At 41.1% G+C, this 13,528-nt stretch overlaps 2 protein-coding genes across 5 annotated transcripts; one reads left to right on the top strand and one right to left on the bottom strand.

Annotated features, from left to right (window-relative positions):
* Positions 1-772: 772 nt before the first annotated feature.
* On the top strand, positions 773-2,499 carry LOC133729994 (uncharacterized). Its single transcript, XM_062157620.1, has 2 exons — positions 773-1,928; positions 2,101-2,499. The coding sequence occupies exons 1-2, from the start codon at positions 940-942 to the stop codon at positions 2,309-2,311; spliced, it is 1,200 nt and encodes a 399-aa protein (XP_062013604.1). The 5' UTR covers positions 773-939; the 3' UTR covers positions 2,312-2,499.
* Positions 2,500-2,620: 121 nt separating this feature from the next.
* LOC133729995 (agamous-like MADS-box protein AGL8 homolog) lies at positions 2,621-8,346 on the bottom strand. 4 transcript variants are annotated; one of them, XM_062157623.1, is made up of 7 exons: positions 7,992-8,346; positions 7,767-7,819; positions 5,174-5,283; positions 4,413-4,477; positions 4,223-4,322; positions 4,036-4,076; positions 2,621-2,928 (listed from the first exon to the last, which is right to left on the bottom strand). In XM_062157623.1, exons 1-7 carry the CDS (start codon positions 7,994-7,996, stop codon positions 2,796-2,798), a joined length of 507 nt encoding a protein of 168 aa, XP_062013607.1. In that variant the 5' UTR covers positions 7,997-8,346; the 3' UTR covers positions 2,621-2,795. The 4 variants fall into 4 exon arrangements, with proteins under 4 accessions (XP_062013607.1, XP_062013605.1, XP_062013608.1 ...); XM_062157621.1 differs by having other exon boundaries at positions 7,767-7,860; XM_062157624.1 differs by lacking the exon at positions 2,621-2,928 and adding an exon at positions 2,939-3,324 and having other exon boundaries at positions 7,767-7,860.
* Positions 8,347-13,528: the final 5,182 nt, after the last annotated feature.

Genomic DNA, 13,528 nt, shown 5'->3' on the forward strand with positions numbered 1-13,528 from the left:
GAAACCGCATATTTGGTTTGTTTAAACTATATAGTTCAAGATGTAGCACTAAGCAACCTATATTGAGAAAGTACCCAGGCTAACCTATTATGCACAACAGTATTCGATTTACAATTGTTTAGGACAGAAAGCATAAATTAAGACTATAGCAGTCTAAAAAGTAGTCAATTTACAAAAAATAAATTAATGGTATAATCAATCGCCACTCGGCCTGCAAGTGTGTTGGCATTACCACAAAACTATTCTTAACATTCAGAATGAAGTAAATCAAATTGAATTTGTCAAAGCACAAAGTTGTATACACACTGCAATGCAATTCAGTAACTGAAAAAGAACGCAAATGAAAATTCAGGACTTCATAAATAAAACCAAACACAAACACCCATTTCAGTAATAGATATCGAGTATTGACCAAGTTGCTCCATTCCAATTAAGGTTTACATAGCAAAAAAGCTAATGCTAACGCTTCCAGAAATCAGAAATACATAAAATTCAGAAACAAAAGAACTCAATGAAAACCACAATTTTACACAACTGAAAGACACCCAAAATTGTCGAGCTCGAGCCCATCTCTCAACGAGTCGTATGAGAGGGTGATGTGATGACCCTTTTTGTTTCAGTTAGGCAGCACCTGCAGGGGGTTGGATAGTAACTTGGGCCATTATACTGAGGGCTGGGCAAGCCCGGCCCATTTTAGCCTAGGGTAATTTAAAATTAAATAGAAAGAGGGGAGGAGACAGAAAGCAATTCCAAATTCAATTTTCAAAAGCCGCGTCTGAAGATTGAGATGGTGAACATGGAGCACGATGCCTTGTCGCATAAGAGATCGAGAAGGTTATTGAATTCTGAATCATCTAACAGGAGGAGCAGCGTTGAGGAGCAACCAAACACATTCTGGACACAGAGTGCCCCTTTTGTTGCGCAAAGTTCCAGTACCACATGGAGTTTCTGAATCGGTTGCTCCGATGTCAAAGATGCCGGAACGCATTTGAAGCTCATGAATCGCAGGATGGTCTCAGGAATCAAGAGCCAACGCAATTCTGGACACAGTGCCCCTTTTGTTGCGCAATGTCTCAATACCGCCGAGACACTCTGGATCGCTTGGTCAATTGTCAGATATGCCGTCAAGCATTTGGAGCTCATGAAATGAAGAAGAAAAGCGATCAATCTCTCAGGAATCAATTTAGCAATACCCTGGAATCCGCCCCGAGTCCCGCTAAAGCAGGTAACTTCATCGATCTCTCTGCTGAAACCCTGAACTATTACGATAGTGATGAAGAGGTTAGGGTTCTTAGGTTCAAACCCTTCAATATCCCTTTTGGGAAAAGTAAGCGAATAGAAACCTCAAACGAAGGTTCTTGTTCTACTTCCAAAGCCCCATCTTTTGTTTGTGAAATTTGTGTGGAGACCAAGCCGGCACACGAATCGTTTGGTATCAAAAATTGCAGCCATGTTTATTGTACTGATTGCGTTGGCAAATACGTGGACTCGAAGCTCCAAGAAAACATAGCAAGCATTGGGTGCCTTGTACCCGATTGCAAAGGGTCACTTGATCCCGAATATTGCCATTCGATTCTAAAACCCGATGTGTTTGAAAAGTGGGGAACAAGGTTGTGCGAAGATGTGATTATTGGGTCTCAGAAATTTTACTGCCCCTTTAAGGACTGCTCCGCAATGTTGATCGACGATGGGACAGAGGTAGTGAGAGAATCAGAGTGCCCTAACTGTAAAAGATTGTTCTGTGCGCAGTGTAAGGTTCCTTGGCACGCGGGGATTACTTGTGCCGAGTTTAAGAGGCGGAATAAGGATGATACTGAAAAGGATGATCTTGTTATGGAGAAACTTGCGTACAAGAAGCACTGGAGAAAGTGCCCAACGTGTGGGATCTATGTAGAAAGATCAGGAGGCTGCACAACAATGCGATGCAGGTCTGTTTATCTTTCTGCTCTCTTCATTTGATTATTTATGCCATATATATATTTTGGTGTTTGCTGAATGCCTAATTAATCCTATACTGTTTGAGTAGCTTTGGTAAGTATAAGTGTACAACAACAGGGTGAAACTTATTCTGAATTATAATTTTGGGTTAATTACTTGCAGGTGCGGGACTTGTTTCAACTTCCATTGTGGACGACTGGGTTGTCCATTTTGTGGAAAACACAGAAAGAAAGATTCTAGAACTATGGGCTACTTCGTATTCATGAAGGAGTACAGAAGGATTCAGCGGGACCCTATACTGCTAAACTTGCTATTGAGAAATGGAGATCCATGTCTCGTTCTGAAAAAAAACCCTATGAGAACCCAGAGATGAAACCGATTAGAATCTTCCGGGTGCGATCGAAGATGTCGAGTAAAGAAGGCTAATGGATGAGTAGAATGAAGCAACATAAGTTACTTAGTTGATGCCCAGCTACATTCATTTCTTTCTTAATTAAGTTCTTTCTAATGGACAATAAGGTTTCTTTTTATGTTTAATGTTTTTCAGTTAGCTTTATTTTAGAATTTAGAGAAAAAAAAAATGATGTTAAATTCTCCAGTTAACTCACCTTTGCAGTCTCTAAGGCCATGACATATTATTTTATTTTCTTTAGTTACGATTATCACATTGAATTCTTGGCATTGTCATGCTCATAAGTAAATAATTAAGCTGCAAAATCTCTGATCTCTTTTGTCTAATATGTGAAATTGTAAAAGTGTTTTATTTTTAAATTTTTTTATCTTATAGTTGACTAGTTGTAGTGTGGAGCTCTGAAAGGGGCTTGTCTTAATTGTTGATGATTAATTAGTTTGAAGTTTCAAGCTGTCCCTGAGCAATCCCTGATTTCTTTTTTGCTATTGATGCGCACACAGATGATGCAAGTTTCCCATTTTTTTTCGCAGACACTCTTTATTTTTCTTTTGAACATTGCATTTTGGCTGAGTTCTATTCTGCATCAAACTCAAACACGTGAGAATAATTGATTGGCTAGCTATAAACAAGTATATCAAACTCCAACACCAGCAAATAGAAACAATAAGCCAAGCTGGAGCAGCAGCAATTAGGTGTACCATGCCAATTGCATGACTTTTATCAACAATAAACTAAAATCAGATACTGTGATAATGTGATGTCAGTGTTTCACTCGCAAGCTGGGGAGTAGGGAAGACAAATATAAGGCCAAAATTGATTATCAACAATAAACAATACTGGGAAGGGATGTGAGGGGGGACCTGATATAATATCAGTACCTGATTACTAAGAAAACAGAGAGCAAATTTTTTTTTGAAATTCATCAACCTGATGAATCCAACTCATTTTAGGGGAGAAGCAGGACAAAATCTTACCTGAAAACCAAAAACCCAGCAAAGACGCGTAACTGATTAGTTCTCTAATTGAGAGCAAACAATATCCATATGAGAAATATGGTTCTTAATGCATGAATCTGATTCTAAATACATGGTTTTTGATTGCATCTAAAAAACAGCAGCAGATAAAAACATGTATCTGCTTCATAACAATAATGATCTTGGAAAAAAAAAAAAAAAAGGAGCAAGATTTTTAAAGCAATAATCCCAGTACACAATCACTTTCAATTCATTGATTTGTTAATGTAATAAAAAAAATCTGTAGTGAAAGAAGTCAAAGAACTAACAAAAGAATTGGCAAAAACAACAGCTTCCACCTAAGCAAAACAGAAAAAAAAAAAAAAATTTGAAGCTACCAAAAACATCATGATTAATAATTAGAGAAAGAGGAGCAAGGTTTTTTTTTTTTTTTTTTTTTTTTTCTTTTCTCTATTTCACCTAAAACCAGCACAAATCTCCAAGCTTAAACTTACTCACTTAAAGTTGACCTTTAAGATGTAACTGAATTAGATCAATATCCACTTTGAATCAGATAAAAAGATCATAAATTGTATTAAAAGATAAAGAATTATTTTGCTCTTGCAACGCCTTATCCTGTCATGGAAAACAAATCCAATCCACCATAAATTCGAAATTATATATATGCACATTTTTATTACATGTATACAGAAATTAAATGTCTTTTCTTACCTTCTTCTGAAGCACTGAATGGATTCGTACATAAGTTGATTCTGTATGTGATCAAACAAAAAATCATATTCCAATTAATTTTGCTCTTAAACTGACAAAACAGAACCTTATACGCTATATATTAGATATGTTGATTCAATCTAGCTACACTAAACAAAACTTTCTGGTGTATTCATTGATTTTGTACCTTTCTAGACCTCATGTGCTTCAGAGCAGAATCAAGTTGCTGCTCCAAATTCTGAAGATCTTTCATACTTAAGGATTGGAGGTCTTTCCCCATAAAATGACTGCAAATAAGAACAGGTTAAATGTAACGTTATTTATCACAACCTAACAAAACCAAAAATACTTTCTTATTTAACAAAATTGGTAGGTACCATTGATTTCTCTGTAAAAGCTCCACCCTAACTTTGAGCTTTGCATGTTCCAGAGTCAGGATTCCCTATGCAACATTAAAATGACAGATTAAGTAATTCAGTAATATAAAAAACATTAGGTAGATAACATTCCCTTTGAGGGGATAATCAAAAGAGTGTGCATGGCAATGATATTTGGTCTTATTATACAAAATCTCTACCAATGTCCTTTCACTGGGCAACAAATGAACATTGGAATAGAATATGCGCAGTAATAACATGCAATTGTAATTCTCAGTAATAATTTTGCTGACTGTCTTAGAACATACCCATTTAATTTTAAAGTTTTTCTTCAACTGCAGTAGCACCAAGAAGAATCAAGTTCCTCTCTATCTTCTCAGCCACTACGACTTCCTCCCGATATGAACTAACCAAGTACTTGGCCATAGTATATTCTTTGTTAAATTCAAAATACTCCTCTTTATCAAGTTCAATTTCAATTTGACATACATATACTTATCACTACTACCACCTTAACTCTAACTACTTAACCATTACTTTCATCCATCATCAGTTGCTGCTTCATTCTAAAGTTATCAGCTTTAAGCAAATCCCCATCACCAAATTGAACAAAGAACTTAGTATTGAACAAAGCCCCAAATTATAAATCCAAGAGTAAATACTCACACCCTAAAGTTATAGTATTTAGAAGCATTTACCATTATCCAATCAAACCCAAAACCCTTTACTTAATAGCATCCAGATAGAATGAAGGACTCAACCTTGATCAAATGATATCCTCCTTCCTCCTCTTTGGCAGCAACTATTAGATTAGGCAAATGCAATTCCTCGATGAGCTTCTCCGATTTCAATTGGGCTATTCTGGGCACGGCTGAAACAAACACTTCTTCAGGTCAACCATGATTTTTCACAATAATTGTTTACCATACAACATGCAATTAAATCAATAAACAAACAGATCACATCAAAATTCAGATTATCACTGAAAACCCAAATCTGGAAAAACCCTAAATCGACAAAGATTCATGAAACAGTGTTTTCTTTTTAGAGTTTATAAATTTATAAAGTACATAAAATTCAAAATGAAAAAACCCAATCATATCAATTTTTGAATAGAAGAATAGTAAATAAGATATAAACATTCACTTGCACGATGTAGACAGTAGTGCAGATGCAAAGAGGTGATAAGAGGAAGCACTACTAATGCAAACCACCAAAGAAGTATAAGGATGCAGTTCCCAGTTTGAATTACAGATGTCATTGTGATCTTTAAAAAAAAAAAAAAAAAAAAAAAAAAAACAGGCATGTCAAAAGACCTTAAGAATTGCATCACAAAAAATTAAAATCTGCAAATTTAGTTAAACTTGAACTGCTATGCTTCGACTTCTCTGTACTAAACTTCAAGTTATTATACTTTTAACCATGCTCTATAGAAAAGCCAGCCATTTGTACAAATAACTTTCACATATCTTTCTCCCTAAATCAGTACCTAAATAGTAAATACTTTACAACATCCAATAAACATAAGACCTTGTGCTTTTACTAATTTCAATTAACCACAAATGCAGAAGTTACCAACTACACTGTAAAACCGAAACTGAAAACAGGACCAAACAAAACAAATAGAAAGAGACTTGAGAAATCCCAACTACACATGTAAAACCAAAGCTGAAAACAGGACCAAACAAAGCAAATAGAAAGGAAGTTGAGAAACCAAAATCCTACCAATGACTGATCTCGTTGCTAGATAAGGAAAAAAGCAATTAAGGTGAAAAAGAAAGTGAAGAAACAAAGCATAGATAGTTGTATATTAACAGTTTGCTAACCGTGGATATGCAATCAGGCTTGAAACAAAACTACACAATGCTTTTGCTAATCTGAAGAAGCTAGCAGACCAGAATTCTTGCTCGCACTGCTTTTTTACTAAGGTTACTCAAACATCAAAACATATGCAAACAATACAACAATTTTACACAACTGAAAGACACCCAAATCTTACACACCGAGAAAAGAGACCCAATTTTCATTTCCTAGAACTGAAAAGACAATCAAACACACACCTCTTCTTTTGCTGAAAGCTCCCTCCCAATAGGGGTGGGTTCGGTTCCGATCGGTTCGGTTCCGAGCCTAAACCGAAAACCGAACCGAATTTAGGTTCGGTGCGGTTCGGTTCGGTTTTTGCGTTTTGAGAAATTGACACCGAAAACCGAACCGAACTGAACGGTTCGGTTCGGTTCGGCCCCGTTTCGGTTTTTTTTTTTTTTTTTTTTTTTTTGCTTCTTTTTTTTTTGGCTTTTTAATCATGTATGTATATATTTAGTCCATTTGAGCCACTAATCAACTCCATCTATTTACAACGAACTACTCTGGAAGAATCAAGGCCATTGGAGCCTTATCAATATAAAAAGAATATATGTAAAAAAATAAGAGCAAACCATTAACCATCCACAAAATATATAAATAGAGCAAATCCCTCTTCCACATCAGGGGCATTTGACTGAGTTTCCCAGTAAATAAACCCCCTCTTTCTCTACTGTCTTTCATGGGAAAAAGAAGCTTCAAATGGAGACTGCATAAAGCATAACAGACAATCAATTAATTGACCTGAGGAAGTCTCCCATGACTGTATATTACATTACAACAGATATAGGGACGATCGATGTATTCAAATCTGGTACCCAAGTTTTTCTTCTACTGTAGGCCATCACAATATTTCTTTCCAAGTAGCCAGTTCAAGCTACTTGACCCAAACCCATAAATACGACTACACAGATCAACAGATTTCACAAACAAGCATTGATAACTTGCAGGCAAAGACACTGTGCGTGAGTAGCATTTCTATAACAAAAATTAGAAAGAGAGCTATATAAAGTATATCATTGTCATCTTTTGTTTATAAAATGTTTGGCGACATACTGATCATATAAGCAAAACCAATTTGCTAGTATAGTTATAAATAACTCAAGTCTCTATTGAACAATAATCATGTGTACAACTATTAACATGATTGGAAACGAAAACTGATCATACAAGCAGAAAAGGAAATCATCAGATGATAACTAATCGCAGGTTAAACACCAGTTCAAATCTAATATGTAAAAAAAATAATAGACGCATACTCTTGAACCAACAATCATCAATGCTTTCTGAACAAAGTAATTCCAAAAAATTTCAGATCTGAACAGAAAATCATATGAACCAATTTATTCACCAAAAAGATCAAACTTTAGTCACCAAGCTTCATAATTTCATCCATATTACATCATCATATATCAGTACATCGATTCAGAGTTGTAGAATTTAGGTTATAGGGAATTGAGAGAAAAAAGAAAAGGTTTTGGAAATATTGATTACCTGAGAATTGGTTAAGAGTTTGGGACAGAGCTTTGCTTTGCTTTTGATAGTTCCTGAGATTAATATCAATTTCAGACTCAAGCAGTGAAACTATCTAAGAACACCAAACAAAAAAAATTGCATCAAAACCACATAAGCAGAGATTCTTATAAGCAACGATTCTTAAAAAAACAATTAAAGATTCTTGTATAAGCTAAAGTATTAATAGCAGTGCGTAAAGCTCACCCCATCTGAGAACCTGATCAAGCGTGAGTCTTCATGCATAATCATACCCAAAGTCTCAGATAAATTTTTCAGATCTGATCCTCCTTACAGTGACAGAGGTCGCGCTCAGATCCGATCCTCCTTACAGTGACAGAGGTCGCGCTCAGATTTGATCCTCCTTACTGAGATTTCAAACGAAACCCGATGACCCAGAGAAGAGGATTGATACATCAACCCGATCTGGTCCTTCTTGATGAAGAAATGGACAGATAAGAGAAGAGAGGGGACTAGAGAAGAGAAGATAGAGAAGAGAGACAGAAGAAAGCCCTCTTTCCAGAGAGAGAGAGAGGCGAGAGGCGAGAGGCGAAATGAAATGACAAAAGGTCGTGGGAGTTGGAAACTTGGAACCCCTTTAGGGTTTTTGACTTAAGTCAAACCAAGGCAAAACGACGTCGTTTTCTGCAGGTTCGGTTTTCTCGGTTCGGTTCGGTTTTTAACCTAATAAAACCGAAAACCGAACCGAACTGGTTCGGTTCAGTTCGGTTTTTTTGTTTCGGTTCGGTTTTTTTTCGGTTCGGTTTTTTTTGGCTTCGGTTCGGCTTTCGGCTCGGTTTTTTTCGGTTTTCGGTTTGACGAACCCACCCCTACCTCCCAAAGTCGATCAAAATCTTGGCACACAACCTCTTCCGAAACAAATCCAAATCCGGGCTCACCGTTTCAGTTAGGCTAAAAATTCCCAAGGTTGGATAGTAACTTGGGCCATTATTCTGAGGGCTGGGCCAGCCCGGCCCATTTTAGCCTAGGGTAATTTTAAATTAAATAGAAAGGGGAATTTCAAAAGCCGCGTCTCAATTGATTCAAAAAAAAGAAAAGCTAGCGTCTGAAGATTGAGATGGTGAACATGGAGCACGATGCCTTGTCGCAGAAGAGATCGAGCAAGTTATTGAATTCTGAATCATCGAGGAGCCGTGTTGAGGAGCAACCAAATACATTCTGGACACAGTGCCCTTTTTGTTGCGCAAAGTTCCGGTACCACATGGAGTTTCTGAATCGGTTGCTCCGATGTCAAATATGCCGGAACGCATTTGAAGCTCATGAATGGCGGGATGGTCTCAGGGATCAATTTCCAAATCATCAAGAGCTAACGCAATTAAATACATTCTGGACACAGTGCCCCTTTTGTTGCGCAATGTCTGAATACCGCAGAGACATTCTGGATCGCTTGGTCAATTGTCAGATATGCCGTCAAGCATTTGGAGCTCATGAAATGAAGAAAGACGATCAATCTCTCAGGAATCAATTTAGCGATACCCTGAAACCTGCCCCGAGTCCCGTTAAACCAGGTAACTTCATCGATCTCTCTGCTGAAACCCTAAACTATTACGATAGTGATGAAGAGGTTAGGGTTTGTTAGGACAAGCCCACCTAAGATCCCCATAATCCTTTTGTAATAGCCCATTAGGCCCAGCAGCTTAGCTTAGCCATTCAAGCTGGGAATGACGTCTTGGTGATCCTGTACCAAACGTCGCTTTCTTCTTTTGTCCTGATGGGAATGCCATCTATATCTGTATTCAAACTGCCAAGAGCTGATATGGATTAATGATGATGAATTCTTAAACCCAGTTTACCTTTCTTATTTCTCTGCACCCAACATCTGGTATCAAAGCATGGCTCCGATGAGGGCCTTACAAACTTCCGCCCCCTCCTCCATCCCCACCTCCTCTGCCCATGTCCCACCTCCACCCCCATCCCCACGTACCACCCATATAGCATCTTCTTCAGGACCAACTGATGAACCCACACCTCTGGACAGAGAGGAGTTCCACCAATCCTTGGACATCCTTCAAGATGAGCTCCACCTTTCCATTGATTCTATCAACCACAGCCATGCTAACCTTGAAAATCGCATCACCGCCCAACTCGCTGCATTCCAGAGCACGATGGTACACGCTCTCACTCAACAGCGGCAATCACTCTGCTCGACTGCGACCACATCCTCGCCACTGCCATTACCCCCGCTCTTCCCACTCTCGCCTATCACCTTTGGCTCCATTTCCTCCCCGGCTCCTACTACAGCGAGCACCGGCTTAACCATGCCAACCACACCGTTCACCACACATATCACCTCCCTCTCCGGCTCTTCGCCCCACACTCCACCACCGACTTCCTCTGCCCCTCCCCACTATTCAACTATTACTTCCCTTCCTACTTTCACATCCCTTCCACCTCCACCCCGGACTTTGCCGGACTTCACCACTTCACACTCCGCTACTACTTCCTTTCCCCGCCAACACCACCACCACCACTTTGAGGCCCCATTTTTTCGACCACCCAAAGTTGACTTACCTCGATTCAACGGGGACGATGCCCTCGGCTGGTTTATAATGGCTGAGCGATACCTCCGAGCCCAAAACATTCCGCCGGCGGTGCATATCGCCACAGTAGCCTCTCACTTCGGGCCAGATGCGTGTATGTGGATGAACGCATTTGAACAGAGGAATCCCACCCCCACTTGGGACCGCTTTGCATCAGCCTTCCTTGAGTACTTTGGCGCCGGCAATGACGCAGATTTCCAAACCGCCCTTTCCCACTTGCAACAAACCTCGACAGTGGACGACTTCATCATCAATTTCACAAAATTGTCTTGCCGCGCACCCGGTTGGTCGGATTCTCAACTTCTCCGGATCTTTCTCGGCGGCCTCAAACCCGAGATCCAGCATGACGTCATCGCCATGGAGCCTCGGACTCTGTCCTCTGCCCAAAGATTGGCACGTCGCTATGAACTAAAGTTGAATCACATCAGAGCTTCTCGGGCTACCCGCACCTCTTCTTGGCAGTACTCTGCCAGATCTCCTTACTACCCCCACATGCCTCTGTCGCTACTACCAGCCAAGCCAATACAGCCACAACCCCACTCCAACACATTCCCCCAAACAACCCAAGGCCTAGAACTGAAGGTCCCTCCAGAAAGTGGGCTCCCAGTGATTACAGAGAGCGCAGAGCTCAAGGTCTCTGTTTCAGCTGTGATGAACCATGGTCAAAGACACATGTTTGTAAGAAACCCGTGATGGCTATTCTGGAAGCATACCCCTCCTCGGACGAACACCCTATCGAAGCACCTCAGCCCGAGGACCAGCTTTCTGATAACGACCAACCACTTCCCCTCCACGCCATCACCAACACATCTGTCAGTGAGATGATGCGTTTCAAAGGCTCAATCAACGGTCACATCATCGACGTCTTTGTCGATTGCGGTTCTGCGAGGAACTTCTTGAATCCAACAGTGGCGGCATCCTTGGACCTCCCCACCCAAACCGCCCCATCCCTTCGCTTCACCGCAGCGACCGGCGAAGTGGTCAAGACCTCCAAACAAGCCACTGATGTGACCGTAATCATTCAAGGTTACCAATTTCAATCCTCCCCGCTACTTCTTCCGGTTCCGGGGTGTGATCTTCTCTTGGGTGCGGAGTGGTTGGACACCCTGGGCTTTGTCGGGTGGCACTTTCTAGAAAAGGTGATGGTGTTTATGGCGAATGGTAGGTGCCAGATTTTGCAGGGAATTACATCCAAGGCACCACAACCCGACCCCAATGCGCTACTCGCTCTGATTGCTCCAGAACAAAGAGAATCCGGGTCTTACATCGGAGGCCCAAAAGTCATCCAGACGGAGGCCCACCCTCTTGAGATCCAAGGTCTGTTGACCGAGTATACCACTTTGTTTGACTCCCCCACGGGCCTACCACCCTGCCGGCCCATTGATCACAAGATTCCACTTCTTCCGTCAGCAGGCCCAGTTAATGTTCGCCCGTATCGATACCCCCACTCCCAGAAAACGGAATTGGAGGCCCAAGTCAACGAAATGCTTGCAAATGGGCTTATCCGCCCGAGCCATAGTCCGTTTTCATCACCGGTGCTTCTAGTCCGAAAAAAGGAAGGCTCTTGGCGGTTTTGTGTGGACTATCGTAACCTCAATGCCGTCACCATCAAAGACCGTTTTCCCATTCCGGTCGTGGACGAGTTGTTGGACGAGCTCCACGGGGCTCACTACTTCACCAAGTTAGATCTCCGGGCCGGCTACCATCAAATTCGAATGTGTGAAGCCGACATCCACAAAACCGCCTTCCGCACACATGAAGGCCATTATGAATTTGTGGTAATGCCTTTTGGCCTCTCTAACGCCCCCTCTACTTTCCAAGCTTTAATGAATCATGTGTTTAAGCCTTTTTTGCGCAAATTTGTTCTCGTTTTTTTTGATGACATATTAATTTATAGTTCGGATTTTACTTCTCACATCAAACATATTGAGGAAGTTTTCCGATTATTACATTGTCATCAATTAAAAGTCAAATTATCCAAGTGTGCTTTTGCCCAACAATCTGTTCAATACTTGGGCCATGTGATTACATGTGAAGGGGTCTCTGTAGATCCAGAAAAAGTTCAGTGCCTTACAGATTGGCCCAAGCCCAAGACAGTTAAAGGCTTGCGTGGTTTCTTGGGACTTGCCGGGTACTATCGACGCTTTGTCCAACATTTCGGCCTTATTGCTCATCCTCTCACCAATATGTTAAAAAAAGATAGTTTTCTCTGGACACCCGAAGCCGAGGATGCCTTCACCCGGCTCAAATTGGCTGTCACCACCGCGCCAGTTCTTGCTATGCCGGATTTCACAAAACCTTTCACTGTCGAAACTGATGCCTCCGGCCTAGGCATCGGCGCGGTTCTGTCTCAACAAAAACATCCAGTGGCTTACTTGAGCAAGCCGTTGTCACCAAAGAATCAGATTTTGTCCGTGTACGACAAAGAGATGTTAGCTATCCTTTATGCAATTGATAAATGGCGTCCTTACCTTCTGGGCAGCCAATTTACAATCTTAACAGATCACCAAACATTGAAACATCTATTGGACCAACGCATCACTACCCCCTCCCAGCACAAGTGGTTGGCTAAGCTCCTTGGGTATGACTATAGAATTGAATACCGATCCGGCCATCTCAACACAGTCCCATATATTCTCTCTCGGCGCCCAGAGCTTTGCGCCCTTCAAGCAGTCTCTTCTCCTGTGTTTGACAGTTTAGCACGGATTCAGCAAGCTTGCCTCAGAGACCCAGAAGCGCAGCTTATCACCCAATCTCTGCAACAGGGCCACCAATCAAGAAAACATTTTTCTTTGCAAGACGACAAGCTGCTCTACAAAGGCAAAATATTCATACCTCAGACTTCCGAGTGGCGGGCCAAAGTCTTACATGAATTTCATGCCTCCTACGAAGCCGGCCACTCCGGCTACCTTCGTACCTTCGTCCGCCTTTCCCGGAACTTTGCTTGGCCGGGTGTTAGGAAGGATGTGAAAACTTTCATTGCATCTTGTGATCAGTGCCAACGTCAAAACTATGAAGCCATACATCCTCCTGGCCTCCTGCAACCACTTCCAATTCCGGATGAAGTCTTCTGTGACATATCCATGGATTTCGTGGACGGCCTGCCCTCTTCCCAAGGTATGAACGCCATTTTGGTGGTCGTCGATCGGCTATCCAAATACGGTCACTTCATTCCTATCAAGC

Source organism: Rosa rugosa, chromosome 2 (assembly GCF_958449725.1).
Source record: "Rosa rugosa chromosome 2, drRosRugo1.1, whole genome shotgun sequence".
NCBI lineage: Eukaryota > Viridiplantae > Streptophyta > Magnoliopsida > Rosales > Rosaceae > Rosa > Rosa rugosa.